Source organism: Alligator sinensis, unplaced genomic scaffold (assembly GCF_000455745.1).
Source record: "Alligator sinensis unplaced genomic scaffold, ASM45574v1 scaffold247_1, whole genome shotgun sequence".
In the NCBI taxonomy this organism is placed as follows: domain Eukaryota; kingdom Metazoa; phylum Chordata; order Crocodylia; family Alligatoridae; genus Alligator; species Alligator sinensis.
The window spans coordinates 2,632,511-2,656,270 of NW_005842002.1; the positions used below are offsets into that span (position 1 = coordinate 2,632,511).

General features: G+C 44.1%; 1 protein-coding gene across 2 annotated transcripts in view; it reads left to right on the plus strand.

Annotated features, from left to right (window-relative positions):
* Positions 1-20,082: 20,082 nt before the first annotated feature.
* Positions 20,083-23,760, plus strand: part of GABRB1 (gamma-aminobutyric acid type A receptor beta1 subunit) — a 297,024-nt gene continuing 293,346 nt past the window's right edge. For both annotated transcript variants that reach the window (XM_006021740.1, XM_006021741.1), the window contains exons 1-3: positions 20,083-20,162; positions 20,354-20,445; positions 20,672-20,739. In XM_006021740.1, coding sequence (XP_006021802.1) covers positions 20,083-20,162; positions 20,354-20,445; positions 20,672-20,739 — 240 coding nt within the window. The remainder of the gene's footprint in view (positions 20,163-20,353; positions 20,446-20,671; positions 20,740-23,760) is intronic.

A 23,760-nucleotide genomic window follows, 5' to 3' on the forward strand; every position in this document is an offset into this window, starting at 1 on the left:
CCATTTTGACGGAGTGAGTGGGGTTACGTCTGCAAAAACCCACCAGCAAAAACCAAAGTCGTCACCTATGAAAAAGACCCTCTGATGCATAGGGCTTCTGAACCTCCTCCCCATCCCCTGCCCTTGCCTCTCTATTGCTGCTGCCATCCCCAGCTGAACTTGGGCAGGGGAAGCTCCAGAGCCATTCCTGCCCCCCTCCAACTGTGCTGCAAGGAGAGCTGGGCTCAGCTTCAGACAGCAGCAGTGGCAGTTATGGGCAGGTTCCCCTTCCTTTCCAATACCACACCACCACCACCCTCCCCCCAGCAAGTGTTCCCCACCAGCCCAGGAGCAGGCTCAGTGAGAGAGAACCTGCCTACCATCACCACTATCCAGGACTAAGCCCAGCTCCTCCTGCAGCCCAGCTGGAGCAGGGGAGGAGTAGCTCTAAAACTCCCCTCACCCCAGGTCAGTGGGAAACAGAAGCAGGGTGAGGTGGGGAAATGGGAGGGGAAGGGCCATCCCACTGAGCATGGAAGGGAAGTAAGGGAGTGCTGAGACCAGAGGTGGAGTGGGATTCTTACCTGAGTTTAGCTACTACTCCTAGGGCATGGTCTGGGAGTGGATGTACCACCACCCCTGCAGCTCCTGTCACTGCTCCTACATCTAAATTTACAGAATCCTGGATCCACCCATGAATAGGAGTTATGCTTTCCAAAATGTTTTTGCAACTGAAATGAAGGCACCCAAAATCAGTAGTTATTGAAAATTAAGATTACTATGTATATATGCCATATTATATCATTTTAGGTACACATGCATATATGTGAAATTTTACAAATAGCCATGTAAAAACAACTCCTAGTGGGGATGCTGGAACTTTGGATCTAAAAACATAAGCTATTAATACCAAATCTTAAAAGACAGCCCTGTTAGCTTGGAGGCAGTAGAAGGCCCATAAACCTCTATATGTGTCTCATCACTGAAGTGGAAAAAAGATGCATTGTGTTATTGTGAGTTACATAAGCATGTGAAAATACTTCTAAAAAGAAAATAGTGTTAATTCACTAAATTAAAAACAAGTTTTAATGAAACATTCAATATTACAATAAGTTTTATACAGTAGAATGTTGGCATTTAGCTAGTTCAGAATACAGTTTAATAGTACATCTGGAAAGCAAAAACATCACTTGTCAGAAAGGTGATTTCCAGAACCATTTTAGTGAAAAGGTACTTCACTCTATGCAAAACACAAAAATAAAGACACCCCCAGACATAAGAGTCTTACACACTAAGGGCTGAATCCTTCAAATATGTACATGTCTATACAAAAGTTAGTGATTCCATTAGGATCAGTGAAACTGCTCACAGGATAAAGTTACATATTTGCTTTACTGTTTGCAGAATCAAGACCATAAACTCTTGAAAATATTATCCTGTATCTGCCATCAATTATTACATGTTTTCTCCCAGACTGCCTCTGATGCTGTGGCAACTACCAGCTATATAGAACTGTGGTAAAAGAAATATCTATTTTGATACTAGTCTCTTTTTATGAGACTAGTGTCAAAACAACTTGAATATTTGCTATTTCTTTTCTTCCTTTAAATCTCTCTTTAAACATCTGCTGGAATGTCTGCAAAGCAGTATTGTTTGACACTATCTTAGGCTGGAGGTTACTTGTGATTATAATACCACTGAGGCTACTAAACTATGGAAATGTGCACAAATATATTGTTAACTTGCTTCAAAAATGTGCTTCATCTTTTGCCTGTTTACACCCTTGTTGAGTCACTTCATAACCCAATCTAGATTGTTTGCTCCCTGAAGCAGGGATTATCTGTTATAATCATTTGTATGGTGTATAGCAAAGAAAACATAAGCTTCATTTGACACCTTCAGACTACATTAAATTTACTACAATAATATTATCAGCATTATGAATAAATATTGTCATTACTACTACTACAAATAATACTAATAATACTACTAATAATAATTTTAATCTCTGTCCCCTATTTTTGACACATCATTGCAGGAAAGGAGGATCTCAAGAGCCTACCATACCTGAAGTGAAGAACACCTAAGAAGCATAGTTATAATCGATTGCTGGAGGCAGCAAAGGCTCTCTCTCCCTGTAGTATATCCAGGAAAAGTAGAACATGTGTTGTAAGTGATTACTGGGGCATTATGCATTCAGCCTTGGACTCATGTCTGGAGACTAAGCAAACTCTTGGAAGTAGTAAAAGGATGTTGGATGTGTGCTGTATGCCAAATGTTAGAAGATCTAAGTAGTGGTTTAGAATGCTATATATATGGAATTACAAAGGGCTTTATTAAATTACTTTGGCTGTAGACACTGAAGGACAAAAGAGAAGGGCATTGTGCTTCTTTTTGCATATTCTCTTCTCATTTTGAATTTGAAATAGCAGCACAACTTTGGCTGATAGATTCATTGCTAATTTTATTTCTTTGTATGGACTCTGCATTCACTGGGTGTTTGATAGGCACAATGAAAGAAAAGGTGTCTGCACCTAGAGACTTACAATCTAACTTGGCAATGTATGTTTAGATAGATGAGGCAAGAAGGGCACAAAAAGCACCATGAATGAGCAGAAAACTATGATACATTTCTTATCAGTTACCCTTTCCCTCATCTTTTCCAGAGAGGAGAGGTAGGGCTTATTGGAATAGCTTGAAGGAAAAGATAAGAGTGAGCTGGGGGACTGGACTGAGGAGAGGGTTACAGGCAAGGGAATCAACTTGCAAGCCTCCAGGTTAAATGGATACAAAGGGTAAATGGGCACAAGGCAAATGGTTTGAATGGAACAACGTGGGAAAGCGGAAATATGCTTAGCATGCTTCTGGGAACCTAGTACCACATGGAGAGCTGTGCAAACTATTTGGAGAAGGGTGGGGAACAAAGTAAAGATATTCCATACCTACTCCAGGATCTGAACATGTCTCCATTACACCAAAGTTTTCCAGCATGAATTTAGCAATGTCACCAAGCCTCTCTAGTCTTCAGTTCCCTGTAAGTAAAGTAGGGATAAAAGCACTTCCCTATGTCACAGGAGCATGAATGGTGGCATAAGAAGCAGTTGATGCTGGGGAGGGGCACACTGTTCCAAGAACAGGGACAAGAGGGACAGTAATCTTACCTATGCCAGGAACTCCTACACAGTCCTGACTGAGCTGCTACTGCTACTCCACTACACATGCTCTGCCTATCCCAGCTGTTGCTCTTTAGGCAGCAGCAGTTGAAGATTGTTTCAGAGTTCCCAGCACAGGTGTGCTGCCAGGGCACAGAGTCCACAGGGGTGGAGGGCAAATCTAGCATTCCTTCTAATTTGATGAGCAGGGTGGGTGCCCCTCTCACCCACCCCTAGTTATGCTACTGGTTGAAAGTTAAAGAAACTGAAGATCACGAGGTGCTCAGATACCACAGTAATGGAAGTCATAAAAGTAACTAGAACTCTGCCTCCTTTGTACCCTCCTACACATTCCTGGTCTCTCCCTTTGCCTTTACCTCTCTTTGAGTAGAATCTCATAATGTACTTACTTTTACACTTGGCTCTTGCCTACTTCCCTTGATTACTTAGAAGGCCCAGGTGTCACTAGGATCTGTAGGCCTGTCCGTCAGGGCTGGGGTCAGTTATTAAGACACAGTGCCCACAGCCTTCTCCAAAACAAAATATTGCTTATTATTACATAATAGGGATACAGGTCCACATGAAATAGAGAAAGACCAATTTCAGCCAATGGTACAGTTCTTATGCACATATGTAGTTTCCTATCCCTCACCAATATGGTAGCCAAAACAGCGCAATTTAACTGGTGCCTCCTGCTATCCCTGAGGATTCTCTAGCAAGTGACCCTAGACAAATGAATTTCCTCTTTCATTCAGTAAGTGACTGTTTAATCATTTATCATCCTCTTGATCATTAAGTTACAGCCCTGGCACAATGTCTGTGTAGCTTCTGGCTGAAGCCTGCAAGTGGCCCTTTCCCTTTAAGGACCCAGTCTTGCCTCCTACAATAAATGTCAGGAAATAACTTCTATGCATTCATGATCTGGTCTTTCTGCTATTAAGTGAAGTTGCTACCCTTTCATCATGCACCATGCAAGCACCCTTTTGGGTAAACAAATGTAGCGAACAACAGACTGAATCTGCAGGGCACTTTCACATGTGCTCCAATGCGTTCTGATTAGAACACCTTGGAGCAGACTCAAGTAATCGAGTCTACTGGAGCATCTAATGAGAACGCTCCCACGTGCTGCAGCATCTCATGTATTCAGTGTCCCCTTGTTTAAAAATGGCAGTGGAGGCTCTTTAACTAAAGTACTTCCAACAAGCTTTAATAAAGTACCCCACCATCTTTTTTAAATGTGGGATGCTAAATACAGAAGATACTATGGGTGTATTAATTAAAGCTGCTCCTGAGAGCTGCTCTAATTAAAATGCTTCCCCCTCCACACCAGACCATGTGTATAGGTGCCCTAGAACCCTGGTCACTGTGCTACTGGAACAGTGTTTCTTCACTTTCCATTTTTCAACTCAACAATAAAAAGTTGTCAGCTGAAGAAGGATTCAATAATGAGAACCCTTGGGCCTGTCTTTGAGAAGTGGAGGTAACTGCCTGACTTGCTAGAAGGCTGACAGTAAGAGCCTAAAGTACCGTTAGTTACTAGGGCTGTGCAAAGCTTCAGTAGCCCATTCGATTTGGAGGAGATTCAGTCTGATTCAGCAGCCAAATCTCCAAATCCGAATCAAATCAGGAGACCCATTCAAAGGTCCAAATCAAATCGAAGAGATTTGGAGATTCAGAAGGCTTGCAGTAAGCAGCATACAGAAACTGAGAAGAGGGAGGGGGAAGGGGTGATCGTCTATATATGGTCTCTATATATGGTCTATATATAGTCTATGGCAGAATCTCTGCATTGGCACCGAATCTTCAAATCAGCAGAATTGAATTGGGACAGTGATTTGAATCACCAGATCGGATCACTGTTCCTCTGAATCGGCTGAATCCAAATCTGAAGCGAATACTTGCTGCTTCCCACAGGCCTATTAGTTACAATCTTTATGGAAAAATATGGCTGGGTCATGAGTGTAATTATTATTATTCAAGTTGGTACAGGCCTAGCAACTAGTTCATCTCACTGTGATATTATATTAAATGGTCAATTTAAAGAGGTATGAGTGTTTCTAAGTCTTGTGATGAATCATAGAATACCCCCCATTTACCAACACTTCACTATCTAGACACCTATGCTGGGGACTTTAATAGCCATTTTATTTCTGGGGGGGCTACAGAATTTGAGGAAAATGTTCTGGAATTTAGACTGGGATCTATAAATCATCCACATCTCTTGCATGACTCTAAACTGTTGTCCATTTTTTTCCTTCACACAGTGAAACAGGTTTGTCCTACTAACCTCAGGTGTGCAGCCTCAAAAGGGAGGTTGCAACTCTTATCAGGTTCACAAGGAATTCTTGGAAACTTTCTGCACAGTCAGAATTGCCCCACTTTCATTCCCTGGAGTTTGGAGAATCTATGGAAAAGCACACTGGAAGAAAATATCACAGCTGACTAATATGCATAATATTCCTATAACAATGAGGACATATTTCCCAAAGCAAATCTCCAAAGGAGCCATTCATTCCATTCCCAAATAACTGCCAAAAGGTTAAGATACCTTGTTTAAGTAGGAATATAAAAAACTTCGTAAAGCATGAAGAACCCAGTAATCCAGAGATATCAAACCATTTTGCTGATGACCTCATTTACCATTGGAAAAAGCCACAAGAAACTTCAACATGACAAACTCTAAAAGGAGACCATAATCACTCATAAAGAAGGGGGCAGCAGCACAGAAACCATTATCTATATACCAGTATAAACTATCCCCAAGGTGCACAATCACATATCTGACTTACGTAGCAAAATCCAAGAGAGATAAGCCCATTGAGAGATCAGTAATAAAGGGAATAGCTCTGCACAGACTGGCTCCATCTCAGAATGAGGAAAATACCTTCCAACCATTCTCAACTGATGAAACGGCAAAGACATCAAGCTTCCTGAAAGCCAGAACTGTGAGGGAATAGTGTCACCCATGGAGGCACTTGATCCTGTTCAACCTCTGTAAGTGACTCCACTTTCAATAATTTTCCTGTTAAGTCACGATTCTGTATACAAAAGCCAGCAGGAAGGGGAAGCATTTCACTCTTTCAGAAGAACTCTGCACTCCTTTTAAGGAGTAAGCATGGTTTTAGGAGGATATTAGATCCTCATTTTACCCTCTGTGAGTTCTTGATTTAGAAATAAAAATGAGCACTGGGAAAAGATCTTTATTAGAAACACTTCTTTGCATGAAATGTTTCCAAGAAAGTTTTGCATAATGAAGATGAGAAATGAATTCATAATTGGCTTTGGACAATTTTATGAATCAAGCTTTAGATTTTATCATTTGTGTTGCTTCTGGTATATGTGCAGTATGTCTCAAAATATTAGCATAAGCCCCTCACCATTTTACAGTAAAGTGATTCAAAAGCTTTTGATTATTAAACGCTTGAACATGCAAAATTATGCTGATGATTTTACCCATATTCCAGTAGTTCCTCTTTCATCAATTATGCCCTTCACTAACATCTACAGAACTTTTTAAAAAGACTTTTAACTTCTGTTCAGCCCTTGTCTTCCAAAGCAACCTTTGGATCTTAATGGATTTGTAAATGTTAAGATTAGAAGGCACCATAAATGTGATCTCTCACATAACATGGGTCATAGAAATTTCCTGCTACTCCTAAACTGAACTAAGTAAAATTTCTTCTCTGCCTAGTATATCTTTTGGAATGTCATAAAGTTTTGAACTGAATGGAGTTCTCAAAAAATGGAGGACTTACTACTTTTCTTGGTAGTTTGTTCCAATGATTTATTGTCCTAACTGATTAAAAGTTGTAGTTGCAATTTTTTTGGCTTTAACTTCCTGCCACTGGTTGTTGTTACACCTTTCTCCATTAGATTAAAGAGACCTGTAGCATCAGATAGCACCATAATGATATTTTAGGTCCCTAACCCCAGATTTAGGCATCTAAGCAAACAGCCTGACTTTTAAAAGCACTGAAAAATAAAGAGCAGAACCTTAAAAGGTCTTTATAGCCCTAGTTCCCATTGATCTCAGTGGGAACTAAGGGCGCATCTACATGTTGCCCTACGGTAATGTAGTGATGCACAACATTGCTGTACAGTGCACTATGGCAATGTAGCGATCATATAGGACTACACATAATCAGCAGTTATGTTGCCATAGTAGTGTACTTCCCCAGTAAAGTGCATTGCTACAGTGATGTCGTGGCAAAATCTAAACATGCATCATGCACATGGTGCAGTAACCACCCATACTACACCATGCTTTAGTACTTTCACAAGGAAGAACTAAAGCACAGTGCTGTAGCAACATTGCCATACAGTAACATGTAGATGCGCCCTAAGGCACCTACATTTCTTTGAAGAGCAAGATTTTAAACATCCATAAGATTTCACTAGTACTAGTACTTCTCTAAAGCCCATTCAAATTAATGAAAACATTTCTACTGGTTTTAGCAGTTTTCAATCAAACCAAACAACTCCAGGGCGAGTTATCAGTGCTCAACACTTCTGAAAAATTAGTCACTTGGTCATGTGTCTAAATACAACTTTGGAGTTTGAAAACGTTAACCAAAGATCATTGTCTCAGACAAATGCTAAGGATGCAATGCCAAATCTGGGAATTCAGAATTTACATTTTAGAGTCTTCTCACTGGAGAAATACTATAGAGAAATCTTCCTGAAAAAATAATAATAAAATGCTTATCATAAAATGTAGATCTTTACTATATTTGGTAGGTTAAACAACTACTAACAATGACACTGACACTGATGAGTAGCAAAACAGTATTTTTTTTTTAATAGGAGAACAGATCTTCCCACAGTAATAGCTTATAAAAGTGTGTAACTATGTGTTATATTTTAGAATCATAAAATCATAGAATCATAGAAGGTTAGGGTTCATAGGGACCTCAGGAGGTCATCTAGTCCAACCCCCTGCTCAACGCAGGATCATCCCCAACTAAGCTTTGTCTATCTGGGTTTTGAAAACCTCCAAGGATGGAGCTTCCACCATCTCTCTGGATAACCTGTTCCAGTGTTTTACTACCCTCCTAGTGAGAACATTCTTCCTAATATATAACCTAAACTTCCCTTGCTACAACTTGAGACTGTTGCTCCTTGTTCTGTCATCTGCTACCACTAAGAACTGTCTAGTTCCATCCTCTTTTGAACCCCCTTTCAGGTAGTTGAAGGCTGCTATTAAGCTATCTCAGCCTCCTCTTTTCTAGGCTAAATAAGCCCAGTTCCCTCTGTATTTCCTCATAAGTCATGTCCCCCAGCCACCTCACCATTTTTTTGCCCTCTACTGAACTCTCTCCAATTTGTCCACATCCTTTCAGAACAAGACTTCAATCTTGCTGTTACAAGTTTGCCTTTACAGGACTCTGAAAAGTGATAAACATTTACATAGCAGGGCAGGATCATAACTTTAATATCTATATTGATCTAGAACATGATCTCTTCTGGTGCTTCTGCTACAATGGTGAGACTCCATATTGCTTCTAATGGGCTGCAGTGTTTAAAGTACCTAATAAACTCTGGGAGTTTGACATAATAATTACTGAAGGGTCTATCTTGCATATGCTAAATGCAGTTAATTACAACTCCCAGAAAATATGAACACCCCTTCCCCAACATACACCTAGGAACAACTACATACTTCCCAGTAGAATAATGGGGACCATATTTCTGGAGGCAAAGGGTAAAAACAGACATTGCCTTTGTGCTGCCGTGAAGATTTGTCACACCCCAAATGCCCAAAATTTGGGCTGAGAGAAGGGTGGTGCCAATTTCATAGATTCATAGATGCTAGGGTCGGAAGGGACCTCAACAGATCATCAAGTCCGACCCCCTGCCTAGGCAGGAAAGAGAGCTGGGGTCAGATGACCCCAGCCAGATGCTTATCCATCCTTCTCTTAAAAACTCCCGAGGTAGGGGAGAGCACCACCTCCCTTGGGAGCCCATTCCAAATTTTGGCCACCCTTACTGTGAAAAAGTTTTTCCTGATATCTAGCCTAAATCTGCTCTCTGTCAGTTTGTGACCATTGTTCCAAGAGGCACCCTGGTGAACAGAGCATTAGGGCTGCACAAAATGACAGCGTTCCATTCTGACTTCAGTTTCGAGGTCTGGACGAAACAGTGTTTTGTACCAAATTTCATTTAGAGTTGAAAGAGCCTCACTGTTTCACTTCCTCAAAACAGTGAGGCTGTTTTGACGCTGTTTCAACGTTTCACCTAAGCATGGGGCTGAGGAAAGGAACTCAGCCCAACTGGGCTGAGTTCCCACCCCAGCCGGGGGCAGGGAGTCTAGTGCAGGGGGTGGGGAGGCAGCCCATCTGGGCTGACTTCCCGCTCCTGGCATGATCTAGCATGGAGGGTGGGAAGGCAGCCCAGCTGGGCTGAGTTCCTTTCCCCAGTGTGATGGTCGCACCAGGAAAATGAACTCAGCCCAGGTGGGCTGAGTTTCCCCAGCCCAATCATGGGGATGGGAACTCAGCCAAGCTGGGCTGAGTTCCTTTCCCCAGCCCCATGGTTGGGCAAAACATCAAAACAGCATGAAAACAGCAATCTAGCATGGGGGATGGGAAGGCAGCCCAGCTGGACTGACTTCCCAACCCCAGCGCTATGGTCGAAACATTTCGACTTTTGAAATGTGTTGACTAGCCTCGTTTTGTTTCGAGGATATTTCGAAACCCTTTGTTTTGCTTTGATTTTGCTGTTTCAACCTCAAAATGAGTTGAAACAGTGTCAAAATGAAATGGCCAGTGAAATTTTGCACAGCCCTACAGAGCATCTCTGATCCTTTGCTGCATCCCCTGAATGAATTGGTAGGCAGCCACAAGATCACACCTCAGCCTTCTCTTGCAGAGGCTGAAGAGGTCCAGGTCCCTCCGTCTCTTCTCATAGGGCTTGTCCTTTAAGCCCCTGACCATATGAGTGGCTCTCCTCTGGACCCTCTTGAGTCTATCAACATCCTTCTTAAAGTACAGCACCCAAAACTGGATGCAGTACTCCCACTGCAGTCTGACCAATGCTGCATAGAGGGAAAGTATCACCTCCTTGGTTCTATTTTTCATGCATCTGCTGATGCATGATAAAGTGCAGTTAGCTTTGCTGATGATTTCATCACATTGATGACTAATGTTCATCTTGGAGTCCACTATGACTCCGAGATCTCTTTCCACTTCTGTGCTGCTCAGAGGGCCAATTCCCATCCAGTAGGTGTGTTGGATATTTTTGAGCCTAGGTGCAGCACTCTGCACTTGTCATTGTTGTACTGCATCCTATTGTGTACTTCCCACTTTTCTAATTTGTGTTGCTTTATTGTGGCAGATGTCTGTCAGGAGCACCTACCTGGAGCTGCCCTCACTTCCCAGCTGCCCCAGGCAGGTGCTCCTGGGGCCCAAGAACAATTGGGCCCCTCAAGCCCTAGGAGCACCTGCCAGGCTCCCCTCCTACAGAGACACATGCTGGGCAATCTCCGGGGCACGTGTCTGTAAGTGGGTAACACTGACTTTCCCTGCGTCCAGAGTCATGTCCCAGAGATTGCCCAGGGTGCATCTCTGCAAGCAGGAAATCCTGCTTTTTTGGTTTTACAGAGATGTGCCCTGGGGAATCTCCCTGCTTACAGTGGCATGCCCCGAGGTTGCCTGGGGTGCATCTCTACAACTGGAAAACCCAGGCTTTTCCATCTTACAATGACATGCCCCAGGGGATCTCTGAGGTATGTCTCTGTAAGAGGAGAACACATCACTCATCCTTCAGGACTGGTCCCCTGAGACAATTTAAGCCAGATCTGAGACAACAGGCTACATCTCTTTATATACAAAGTCTCAGAACAATAAATTTACTCTGCTCTGAGAGACACATAGACCTCTGGCATGAATTCACTTGTGCAATTGGTATCTAATAAATGTTATGCTGGACCCCAAAAATCACACATCCTGCCTTGCCCCAGGTTTCTGTTTCTCAATGACCAGCTGCTTTTTAAAGGTCTGAGGAAGTATTCCCTGGTGTTGGGCTCATGGTGCCTATCTGCCCCTGGGGATTAGGTGTAGGGTGGCCAGATCCAGGACCCAGGGCTGCGCCCATTCTAATTCCACTGATTGGGCAGGTCTGGCTGTGTCCTGTACCCTGGGGACGTCCCATACCAGATCAATGCTCACCTGAGCATCATAATCTCCAGTGGGGAAGCCTTGACATGCCACTTATTCACTTTAAAGTGTGATATAAATAAACCACAAAGATGTTCCACATTATATATCTGTTATTGTTTATGGTACAATTAATACCTTAAGTGTGCCATAAATTCAGTGTCTGCCAGGACCTGTACATAGTTCAACATGATCACACCAAAGAGATTTTCTAAATATATAACTATCAATTTATCACCCAACTGCATTCAATAATGGCTGAAGAAAATACATAGGCCAGAAGACCTGGTACATTATTTTCCTATCATTATTATATGTTTACATTCCTTGTATCCAACAGAGGTCATTTTGGTAGGGAGTTGGCAGCTTGCTTTGTAATCACTGATATTTCCTGTCTAATTCACACTTGTCCACCACAAATTGAGTGCAAGATACATGCCAGTGCATTTGATTCTGCTGCTGGGCACCCATATCCTTATCTGCTTACAGCTGCATTCTTTTACTACACTGCTTACTAATGTGGTCATTAAAAAGGTTCAGTCCCACCGAAGTGTGACTATGTATTAAATAAAATTCCTCTTTAATATGGAAGAAACAAGGATTTTTCTAGGTAGTATATTTTATTGGAACAACTGCATGGTTGGGATAGACTTACACTGGCATTTATATTGTCTTTACACTTCATTCAAAACTTGTCTAAGTCTATCCTTACAGTTGATCCAATAAAAAGTGTCACCCATAAATATGTCTCATGCATATTTCCTGGACTATCAGAGCCACAACATTATTTTCTTTATAGTGAACATTTTGCCTTACAATTATTGTAGTGTAAAACCCTAGATCACCTAAGCACATGCTCTGGGGTGGGAGGGTTTTTCTTTTTTTAATTGGAGTGGATCTTGGGAACTGCTCCAATTAAAATGCCTGCAGCATCTCATGTGTTCAGTGTCCCATGTTTCAAAATGGCAGCAGGGGTGCTTTAACTAAACCTCATTTGACAAGCTTTAGTCAAAGTGTCTCCACAGCCATTTTGAAACACAGGGATGCTGAACACATGAGATGCTGCAGCAAGCTGGAGGGTTCTGATTAAAATGCTCCAGCAGACTTGATTGAGTCTGCTCCGATGCATTCTAACGAGAACATGTCAGAACACATGTAAAAGTGCCCTTATTTTCTGACTGCCCTGAAAGACAGTTTTATGTATGAAATGTTACAACATTAGGCCAAGAGATGCTAGAATGATCTTTTGCACACTTGGCAAGAATATATATTTTAGTGGGGGAGAATATATATTTTAGTTATAAGTGTATATATATATGTGTGTGTGTGTGTGTGTGTGTGTATACATATACATATGAGAATATATATGAATATATGTATACATATATTTTCATTCATTTATGAATATATATTTTAATTTAGTTATATATTCTTTGTGAGAATATAAATTTTAGTTACATTAGGTCATATGACAATCTCCCTTTCATATGGCCTCCTCATGTGACTTCCAGGTGCTTTGTGTCAAATTTGAAATGATGACTAGCACAATAGAATACTTCAAACCAAGTTGGTAAGAAGTCCTTCAAATTCATACTCTGTAGAAGACCTCCTACTATTTATTGAAGTTCAATAAGGACAAGTGCAAAGTTCTGCACTTAAGATGGAACAATTCCATGCACTGGTACAGGCTGGGATTGATACTGGCAAAGTAGCATCTCTGCACAAAAGTACCTGGGGTTACAATAGATAATAATCTGAATATGAGCAAACAGTGTGACCTTGCTGTGAAAAGAAGGCTAACAGCACACTGTGCTGCATTAGTAGAAATGTTGCCAGAAGATTGAGGGAAATGATTGTTCCCCTCTATTCAGCACTGCTGAGGCCATAGCTGGAGTACTGTGTCCAGTTCTGGGCCCACCACTACAGATAGGATGAGGACAGATTGGAGAGAGTAGGCAACAAAAATGATTAGGGGGCTGGGGAATATGCCTTATGAGGAGAGGCTGAGGGAACTGGGCTTATTTAGTCTTGAGAAGAGAAGACAAGGAGGATTTAATAGTAGCCTTCAACTACCTGAAGGGTGGTTCCAAAGAGGATGGAGCTAGACTGTTCTCACTGGTGGCAAATAATGGGACAAGAAGCAGCGGTCTCAAGTTGCAATAAGGGAAGTTTAGGTTAGATCTTAGGAAAAACTTTCTCACTCAGAGGGTAGTAAAGCTCTGGAAGAGGTTATGCAGAGAAATTGTGGAATCTCCATCCACAACTTAGAGGTTTTTAAGATCTGGATAGACAAAGCCTTCGTTGATATAGTTGGGGATTGTCTACTTTGAGCAGGGAGTTGGACTAGATGACCTCCTGAGGTTCCTTCCAACCCTAATTTTCTATGATTCTATGATTCCTCATGCAAAATCCTATTCAGGTACTTCATATCAGCCATGTCAGTTTATTGTCCAATCTAACTCTGGGTATAAAATGCTCTATTAACACTCAGGAGGCATGAGTTTTCAAAAAGTGTCATCCCAATCAGTACAAATTATATAGATTCTCAAAGTGACCGTAATATGCTTAACACAATTAGTGTATTTTGGACGATCTTTCAAAACAGCAGAGCTAAAAACCTGTCAAATTAAAAGGATTTCATGAGACCAGGTATTACAGAAAATCAAAGAAAACATATGCATTTTACATGTGTGCAATGTAAAAATCAAAGTATTATTTAAAATACTATTTACCTAGAAAAAAGCAACAGTGGATGTATAGATAGAATATTACAGAAAGTAAGTAAGTAGGAACAGCACTTTTTAATGTTTCCCCAAACTCTCATTCATTTTCATGAATTACCAGTGATACTGACTGTGTTACCAGTGTTACCAACATCAGAGGTAGTCATGACAATGAAAACATTGTGTTCTAACCTCTGTACACTATTTTTCCAAGAGTAATAAATTTCACTGGTAGAACATGTAGCTAAGCTTCCTGAAATTGGCCTTCGAATTTGTGAGATTCATTGTACATTTTCAGTTTATCTGTATTTGCCAAATAGCATGGTCTATTTCCACAGAATAAGTAAGTAAAGAAAGAAATAAATAAACCTGCCTCTTCTGCTAAATAAGTGCAAATGACACTATAGGAGTCTCAAAAACATCATTTATGCATTCTGGAGTCACTGCATACCAAACTATATAGAGCAGAGATGAACATTTTGAATCTGAGAAGGATAAATATAATCTGTTAGTCTACTGAGCAGGGACATATATAAAGATGCACCAGTGAAATAACAAATTGTTCACAGAATGCTGATTAGTCAATGTATAAAATTGTTTGTAAGAGGTCAGAAAATATAACAACATAAAGCCATACAGAGCTGACCTGAACAGGGTGCAGGGTCGGGGGCAAATCAGCCCATGAGGGGCCCTGCCCCCACTCTGATCCCACAGGCTCCGGACCTGAAGAAGGTGCTGCCACCATCGGTGGTGGTGGTGGCAGTGGGGGGCAGGTAGCGAGCGGCTGGATGTGGAGCCACTGCTCCGTCCAGCTCCACGGGGCCCCCCCAAAGTGTGGGGCCCAGGGCGATCACCCCGATTCGCCCCCCTAGGGATGGCCGTGAAGCCATATGCTGTTTTTAAAACTCCCCATGTGAATGTAAAATCAGTTAATGTACTTGAACAATAACAAAATATGTTAATAGCAACTGAAATGTGGTATCATTTAGATAACATGCTAAAAAAATGAATTTGTGATTTTGAGTAAGAAATAGTTCCAACAACAAATCTGTTACATGAGATAGACCATTAGGAACATTTGTAATCAAAGCTCAAATTTCTAAAACAGGCAAACAACACTTATTTTTCCCCCAATATTTTTTACAATTTTGCTTCTAACTGTGCCAGCATACTTTTCTGTTACCTTTCAAGAAATCAAATGTAACTGACATAAGCATTCACAGAACATAAATCTCTGTCCCATGTACAAATGTTTGTAGAAATTAAATACATTTGCATACAAAGGAAATCCTGTCTGAAGTGCTTGCAAGTTCATTCAGTCAGGACCCAGAAGTAATGCCATGTGGCATATTTGATTAGTGTTAAGAACAAACACTTTAAATATTCACAAATAGTTTGGATTTTGAAATTATAGTCACCATTTTTCTTTCAAGTGAAAAATAAATTCAAGGAAATTGTGACCTGCTTTTGGGTAGTCGATTGACAGTTCAAAATCACTGTGTGACAGATTTGGAACTGTGTGTTGGCCTAGTTACTGGGATGTTCACTTTCCAAATATATCAGTTTAGTTCAGTGGGACCCTGCCTAGAAAAACAGGCAGGAAGAAAATTAATAGTTTGAGAAAAATCTTCGGGTAGCTTAGCTGAGAGATGGCAGTTAAGGAAAAATGCCTGAACAGTTGTCTCTGAAATCTGTGGCTCTCTCTCCTTCTAAGCATGCAGGACTATGTTTGACCAGAAGGGTCAATGCAGAGAACAGAGGAGACTAAAGAATTCTAGTAGAGTTTTAATGGGACTTTCTTCTCAAAAGATGGGTTATAGATATTTTGAGGAAACTGAATGAGATACCTGTTAGAGTCTCTTGTAGATAAGCTAGGCTTGCAAAGGTCAGAGTATGGTATGATTCTAGGTAATAAATATGCTTTTTGTTTTAAAATCCTTTTTCTTTAAACATTTCAGTGATAGGACCAAAGAAAATGATACTTTGATTTTAAGAAGGCTGCCTGGTCACTGAGTCTCTTAGCAGATATCCATTTTTACCATTAGAGTAAGAACATTTGATACACAGAATACTGGATCCTAGATCCTGCTCTGGGAATGAATGGGAAAATTTCCAAACTCAGTTCTAACATAGATAAACACATGAGGCCTGACAACTGAAAGGGATACCCTAGGAGAAACAATAAAAAGGAAAGCTTGCCCTGAACATTCATTATGAATTATCTGATCATTTCCATTCTGAAAATAATTCAGTTATTTGTTCAATGTGAAAGACATCACAGTGTCAGATTCTCAGCATCATCTATTTTACTAGCAGTGTTTTCTGTAGAAGCAACAGTGGCTTTAATTCTTCAGCTGCAACAGGAGTCTGCCCCTGAAAACAGAAAACCTTGGTACCATGTGACTATAGTAGTTATCTGAGGTACTTCATTTTTGCAATGGTCCATGACTCCTTTCCTGGCAGTGACAATGATCCAAATCCTTAAGAATAGAAAGGCAGAGCCAGTCTCTCAGATATAAAAGCTCCAAACCAAATACACTGGATTTAGGTCTGGTATAGACTGGCCAATTTAGAGAAATGCAGAGGTTATTAATCTAAACCAGTTCTGAATGGCTGTTTTAACCATTGTTGCTTCTCAGTCATCTAGCAAATCAATGAATATAACAGTTCGTTGAATCTGCAAATTCTGGTGACAAAGAGCAGATACCTTATATCAAAGGAATGGATACCTCCATGTTTTTCTGTTCCTTTTACCAAGCAAACAGACCTGTTTCTATTTATCCAGAGCAAGCCTCATGTAGCTGGCCCAGACCTTGTCATATATTAAGATATTCAAATTGCAAAGGTCATAACAGACAGTCACTTGGCTCCAGTTCTTAAGCATATTAATTCTTTTTATATTCTACATACATACTAAAATGGCAGAATGATGAGTTGTATTTTTGACTGTACAAAGAATGCATTTGGGGAAAGAAGATTAATTATCCCCAAATCATGCCTTGGTATTCTCTGCAAGAAAGGAATGGAGTCACCTGAAGCCTGGCCCATTTAGTCCCAGTAGGCCCTGTAGGTGATGTATCTATACATCATGAGCAGTAGTACAAAATGAAAGAGAGAAATTCACTGCAGTTTCTAGAAGAAACACAAAGCATGTAGTATAATATTGGTTCCAGTGGACATTAAAGTAGAAGGGGGAACTTTAAAATCAAGGTGGAACAGATACAGCAGGAAAGCTTGGGAAAGAGATCAATCAAGAACAGAGGTGGCCAACCTCTGACCCACATGCCAGGTGAGATGGGCAGCTTCTGTGCATGGCATATGTCATATGAGGAAGGAACAGGCAGCACAGAGGTAAATAGAGCAGCAAGCAGAAAGCAGAGCACCAAATCAGATAGGGAATACAGAGCAGGTAGCCAAAGCAGAGCAGCAGATCAGGCAGGAGAAGGGGATGAGAGTGGACTTGAGGAGGGTGAAAGGCTAATTTGTAGCATACCAAATGCAAAAATTGGTCTCCAATTATTAAGCATAGAAGATTTGGGCTGAAATCCCTGATCTGAATCAGGAAGACCATGAAAATAAGCCGCTGAATAAGAAGAACTATCCACAAGATGAGGTCTAAGGTCATCAAGAACTATCAACCTTGGTTACTTGCAGCAGGACACAACAGAACCAACAAAAGAACTAGTACAAGCTTTAGGCAGATTCAAAATAAGTGCCAGTTGCCTGTATCCTGAGATGATTGGACTCAGAGTTTTGGTTCAGCCTCTTAACAGAAACAGGGACTTTTGCCACCGTCACATGTGGAACAAAACAGCTCCAAATGTTTGGGATGTTCAGATGTGGGCTCATGGATTTGGGACCTTTTGTACTTTTAAAGAAGTTTTGTCTCCTATAATCTCCCAGAGATGTACGACCTTGTTACATGGCAATTTGGGCACCTCCTGGAGGTCTTAACACCTGGATTGTCCTCACATTGACACCTGAAACTGACTTCAACCACTTGTTATGTAGCTCAAAGTAATGCCATTCCAGAGCAGGATTGTCTCTAATCCATGCTACCCAGCTCATGTTACACTAAGGTGAAGTCACTCTAGGCTACACCTTAATGTAAGCACCCCATTTGCCCCTCCCCTCCCTTGCTGGCCCAGATTGGACCCACAGCCCCCCTGCCCTCCCCAGTATCCCAGAACCTCACTCACTGCCCCCTCCCTCTGCCCCCCTGCCCCTTCACCACACTTATCTGTGGCTGCTTGTGCTGTGTCCCTGGGGAGCAGGCAGGGAAAGGTTAACCTGCTTGCCCAGCCACCACTGCAGCTGCTGTCTTGGTGGGCTAAGCCAAAGAAGAGCAGCATCCCAGCAACAGCAGTGGGGCAGGCAAGTTAACCGTTCCCTAGCTGCTCCCCTGGGACAGGCAGCCGGAGAAGCAAGTAGGCAGAGGTGAGGTTGGAAGGGGCAGGGGGGAACCTGAAGGGCAGGGAGACAACCCCTGAGGTGGTGGTGGGGAACCAGGGGAGACTTCAACTGTCGAGAGAAACTTGGAATAGGAGGGGGATGAATCTAGCTTTCAGTCCTCCAGGTCCCTGCTGGCCTGAACATATGACTGCTCCAAATTGAAGCTAGCACTAAAACCTATCAACATTTGCATGACTCACAGCATAAAGTGTAACAAGGCCCTTGGATTTTGCTGCCGGACCTGGCTTCCTCCAAGGTGTCTTCCTGGAATTCTTGAGGTGAGTTGGAAATATAGCTCACAAAACCCACTTCATCTCAAACACACTTCACCCTTCTACTCCCTTCCATCCAGATACCTGTGATGCACTCCCTTGTGTGCTTTGTGGCTGGCTCTGCCAGCTTTTCACACCCTCCCCCTCCAGCTCTAAGGTCCAAGCAGTGCTGAGCCTGTGCCAGGAGGGCTATCCAGGGCTGCCCTTGAACTCAGGATCCAGGAAGCTTCTGCCTTCTGCAGGAAAATCAAAAGCAAAGAAGGGAGGAAAAAAAATCAGGCTTCCCCAAAACTCAGGAAACTTCGGGGCTACTTGTTGGCCTATTACTGTTGTGACTGCAGCTTCTAAGAAGTGAAGGGACATAGATGAAGCGGTGATCAGATGCCTTGGGTGTCAGCTACTGTCTGGTGCCTCTTCATTGCCATTCAAGGAAAGTCTGCAGGAAAGAACACACTGACTGATCTCTTGAGCAGCTTCTCCCCCCGCCCCCTGCCCTCAGCACCCCGGAAGAGGTGAAAACTAGCGTGGTCCCGGCTCACTGCCCTCCTCTGAGCCTGTTGCTGTTGCAGCGCCTCGCGCCTGTTGCAGCGTCCTGGCTCTGCCCGCTGCACCCAGAGGCTCCTCTTTCAGATGCGATCAGACGTGGCTGCAACCCCTAGGAGGGCGGGGGGGAGTACCCCACAAGTCACCGGCGGCACTGAAAAGCCAAGGGGCTCAGGCGAGGGAGGAGAGCTCCCGCGCTCCCTGCCAGAGGTGGGGGAAGCCGCAGTGGTCAGGTGTGCTGCCGGCTCGGAGCGGCGCGGAGGCCAGCGGCTTTCAGGGCTTGTGAAGCTGCTGTTCCCAATGGATGCTGCTGCTCCAGCCCCAACCTGAGCCGGGATCAGTGGTTCAGCACCCGCCCCTGGCTCACACTTGGTGGCTGGGGCACACTTTCCACGGGGACTGGCCGCGCTAGGGGGAAGCGTGAGGACCACTCCTCGTGCGCAGGGCCGGCTGCACTCGGGTCGCCGCCGGCAATGTGCAGGCGGGGAGCGTCTGCCCTGGATGCCCGGCAGCGCCGGACTCTCTCGGAGCCTGCCACGCCTCGTGGGCGGGGAAGAGCCCCTTCCCGAACAGAGCCGCCCCGGCTGCGGCCGGCCTGTCCCGGCGGCGCCGATCGGGGGCTGTGAAGGGCTCGGCTCCGCGCTGGGCACGCGGCTGGGGGCAGAGCACGGAGGTGCCTTGTGGCCGAGCCCGAGCCCGCTCCGCGCAGGCGCCCTCCGTGCGGATCTCCGCTCCGCTGCGGGACGAAGTTCAGGTCCTTGGATCTTCGCAGGGAAAACCCAGCAGATTCTCCGGCGGAGGCTGAGGCATGTGGGCAGCCCAACACCGAGACTGCTGGGGGGTCCTGTCACTCCCCGTGATGATAGCCATGGTCTGCTGCGCCCAGAGGTGAGGCACGTTCTCCAGCTGGCTTTGCTGGGTGGGGTGTCTGTCTGTGTGAGTGTCTGTCTGTGTATGATCCTTCCCCTCTTTTTGGAGGGGTCCGTGGGTTGCGTGCGCGTGTGATGGGGAAACGGAATCTGTCTGCTCGCAGGGTTCCCGATGACTCTCAATCCCACCTGTGCTTCCTCCCCCGCCAGCGTGAACGAGCTGAGCAACATGTCCTACGTGAAAGAGACCGTGGACAGGCTGCTCCAGGGCTACGACATCCGCTTGAGGCCAGACTTTGGAGGTAAGTTTTCAGACTTCTTCCCCCCACAGCGTGTAGCAAGCTCGCCTTGTATGGCCCATGTCCGAGGCTTTTGGGGTGGGGAGATAATATGTACTCCCCCCCCCCCCCCCCACACACACACACAACGCGTGTGCACACACCACATGCAGCACTACAGGGCTGGGCACGGGGGTACTGCTTTGAAATGAGTGCGCCAGCCCGAACAAGCCCTTGTCTGGCTTCCAAGGACCTCCGGTTGACGTCGGGATGCGGATAGAGATCGCCAGTATAGACATGGTCTCAGAAGTCAATATGGTGAGTACCTGCTGGCACCACGCCAGAGGGCACGGGGGAGCTGCCATACCAGCTTCACTGTGGGGGTGGGGGGGCGGGCAATCGATCCAGACAGTTATGTCCTTTCACGTCGGAGCAAGAGGGAGTTAAACGTGCGGTGTCCTGCTCGGAGCCCGGGGGAAAGTGCCTGGGACGAGGTCGAACACGAGCTTTTCCTCCCCGGCTTTTAGCATGTGGCAGAGCGCCACCTGCCGCCCGCGGCCCCTCACTGCCCGTCAGCACCAGGGACAGCTCCGGGCAGGGGGCTCTCCCGCCCCGCGCTGCTGGTCAGGACCCTGGACAGCGCCGAGAGGGGCTCTCCAGCCTCCGAGCCCGGCCTGGGCTCCCGGGAGCTGAGCACGCCGCAGCGCAGGCGGAGGAGCCGGGGGGAGCAGCCGGAGCTAAGGCAGGGGATCGGTGTCTGATCTGTTTTAACCTGCTTCACAATTCTGTCTGGGGCGGGGGACAGCAGTGGTCACTACCTTTTTCGCCAAGCTCCATGTTCGGCACGGCTGAGATGCAGGGCAAGCAGAGCTGCTGGCATTGGAGACACAAGGCCAGCCTGTTGCTTGTCCCCTTCGGCCAGCTTGTTCACTACAAGCCAGACAGGCTCTGGGGTGTAAAGGAAAGGCCTTTCACTCCACAAGGCTGCAAGAGCTGTCATGGCAAGCAGGAGGGAGACTTGAGCAGTCAGACCCTGGAGCTCAATCCTTCCTAAATTACCTGCTGAAAGCCTGAGTTTGGTTCTTGCAGGCTATAGTGGGATTCAAAGCATCAAGAGCACCTGGCTATAGAAAAGCAACTTGCGGCTGCTGGGGGGGAGGGGGGAGTTGTTTGCAATCTTTCTATAACTTTGGCCCTTGTTGCACTTTACACTGTGAGCCACGCAAATGCTGATGGGTGTTAGCACTAGCTCGAGTTTGAAGCAGTCACACTGCAGGCCAGAACTGTGGCCTGGAGGACTGAAAATTAAGAATCTTGCCCCCCTCCATTCCAGGCTCCCCCCACCCTTCAGGATTCCCCCTGCACCATCCCCCCAGCCCCTCCTGCTTACCTGTGTCTGTTGGCACTGTCTGTCCCGGGAGAGCAGTCAGGGAATAGTTAACCTGCCTGCCCAGCCCCCACAGCCTCTTTTGCTGGACTGCTGCACTTCTCCAGGCTGAGCCCAGCTCAGAGAATAGCAGCACTGGTGGTTACAGCTGGGCAGGTAGGTTAGCCCCTCCCTGCCTGCTTCCCCAGGACAAACAATGTAAGCAACCACAAGTAAGTAGGGGCTGGGGGGGTCAGTGAGTAGGGATCTGGAGTACTGGAATGGGTGGGGGGGGGGGAAGGGGGGGAAGAGGGGGGGGGGGGGGGTTTACACTAAAGTGTAGCCTAGAGTAGCTGCATGTTATTGTAACATGAGCTGGATAATATGGATCAGAGAGATAATCCTGCCCTGGAGTGACAAACTGTATAAGGAGTGCTTAAAAATAGTTTCAGGTGTTAATGTGCAGACAATCCAGATGTTAAGAGCTGCACAAAATTACCATATAACAAGGCCCTGTGATACCCTGGAATCCGAGTTCTGAAACTGGATTAAGTGAGACTTAAAGCTTGTTTTACTCGTGAAGCTTTGCTCTACACACATAGACCCTTCTGAAGTGTTAATGTTTCATGGTACATATTGTGGGAGATGGATAGACTGAAGATTTAGCTTAGATGAGAGTAGGAATGTAAGCCATTGTTAAAGGGGAAAAAACCCTCACCTTCACCAACAAAAAGAAACAAACCAGAACAAAAGCAAAGGGAAAAAAGCAACCCCTTGAAAGTACTTTCTGCAGGAAAAGGAAGATATGATGAAAGTATACACTTCATTTTTAATTAGTAAAATTAGAGAATTGGAAGCAGGTTTGGAATCAAGTACAATTCATCTTCAGATAAAGGTGTGCGGAATATCGCATTTGATTGTGCATTATATTATTTTTGAATGCATAAAGCAAAAAGTGGGAGAAAACCCCACAGTGGTTCTTGCCTACTTTTTTTGCTACTCTCCTCCCACAAAATAGAGCATCAATTAGAACATTTATTCCTTAATATTATTTCTGAATATACCACTCCAGGGTAATTTGTTTGGCCCAGTCTCATGAAGATCTACTGTACTTTCTTCCCATCTGGGGAATAAAATCTGATAGCTAAGAGGAGCTAGATACCAGGTAGTCATTTCCACTGCAATTATCAGTTGGACATTTCAAAGTAAAAATATGTTGTGAGTATCAAATTAATTTACCTTGAAATGTTTTTCCTATTATTTCTGAAGCTGCTATTAATCATTGGAACGGTTCGAGTAATCCATGCAATACAATTGTGCTGCATGATAAGACATTAATAGTATCATTAACAGATCACAAATCGGATTAACTCTGCTTTAGTTACGGTATTGCAGTTCATTATCTCAGGAAACATACGAAGGCAGGGAATCCTATGATTTTTATTTCTGTGACTTGTCTTCACTTGTAGTTCGTGGGACTGATTTAGCCCTATTACCTTCCTGGAGTACACTGTACCATGACTTTCTGGCTCCCTGAGCATCACCCCGCTTAATCTCAGGTTTACAGCCATGTTCCTCTCCCTCCAGAACAGGCTTTTAGGGTGCAATCCCAGTATGGTCATCCCCTGCATTTAGTTTGGTATCTGCAGCTTGCTTCCAGGGAAAAATGACCAAATTAACCAGTGACCATCCAGCTTTCACTAAGCACAGTACCATTTGTTTAGAACAAAAGCTTTGCAGAGAAAGCAAACCATACAAAACAGGCAGCCAATTCACCTGCTAAGCTTATTCCCCATCTTCCATATTGGTCCCTGACAAATTCAATACTCACGTTTTTTAGTTCCAAGATCAAGTGCAAGTAATTTATCTCAAATCAGGATTTCCTCTTGATACAGTTTGATTCATAGATGCTAGGGTCGGAAGGGACCTCAATAGATCATTGAGTCCGACCCCCTGCATAGGCAGGAAAGAGT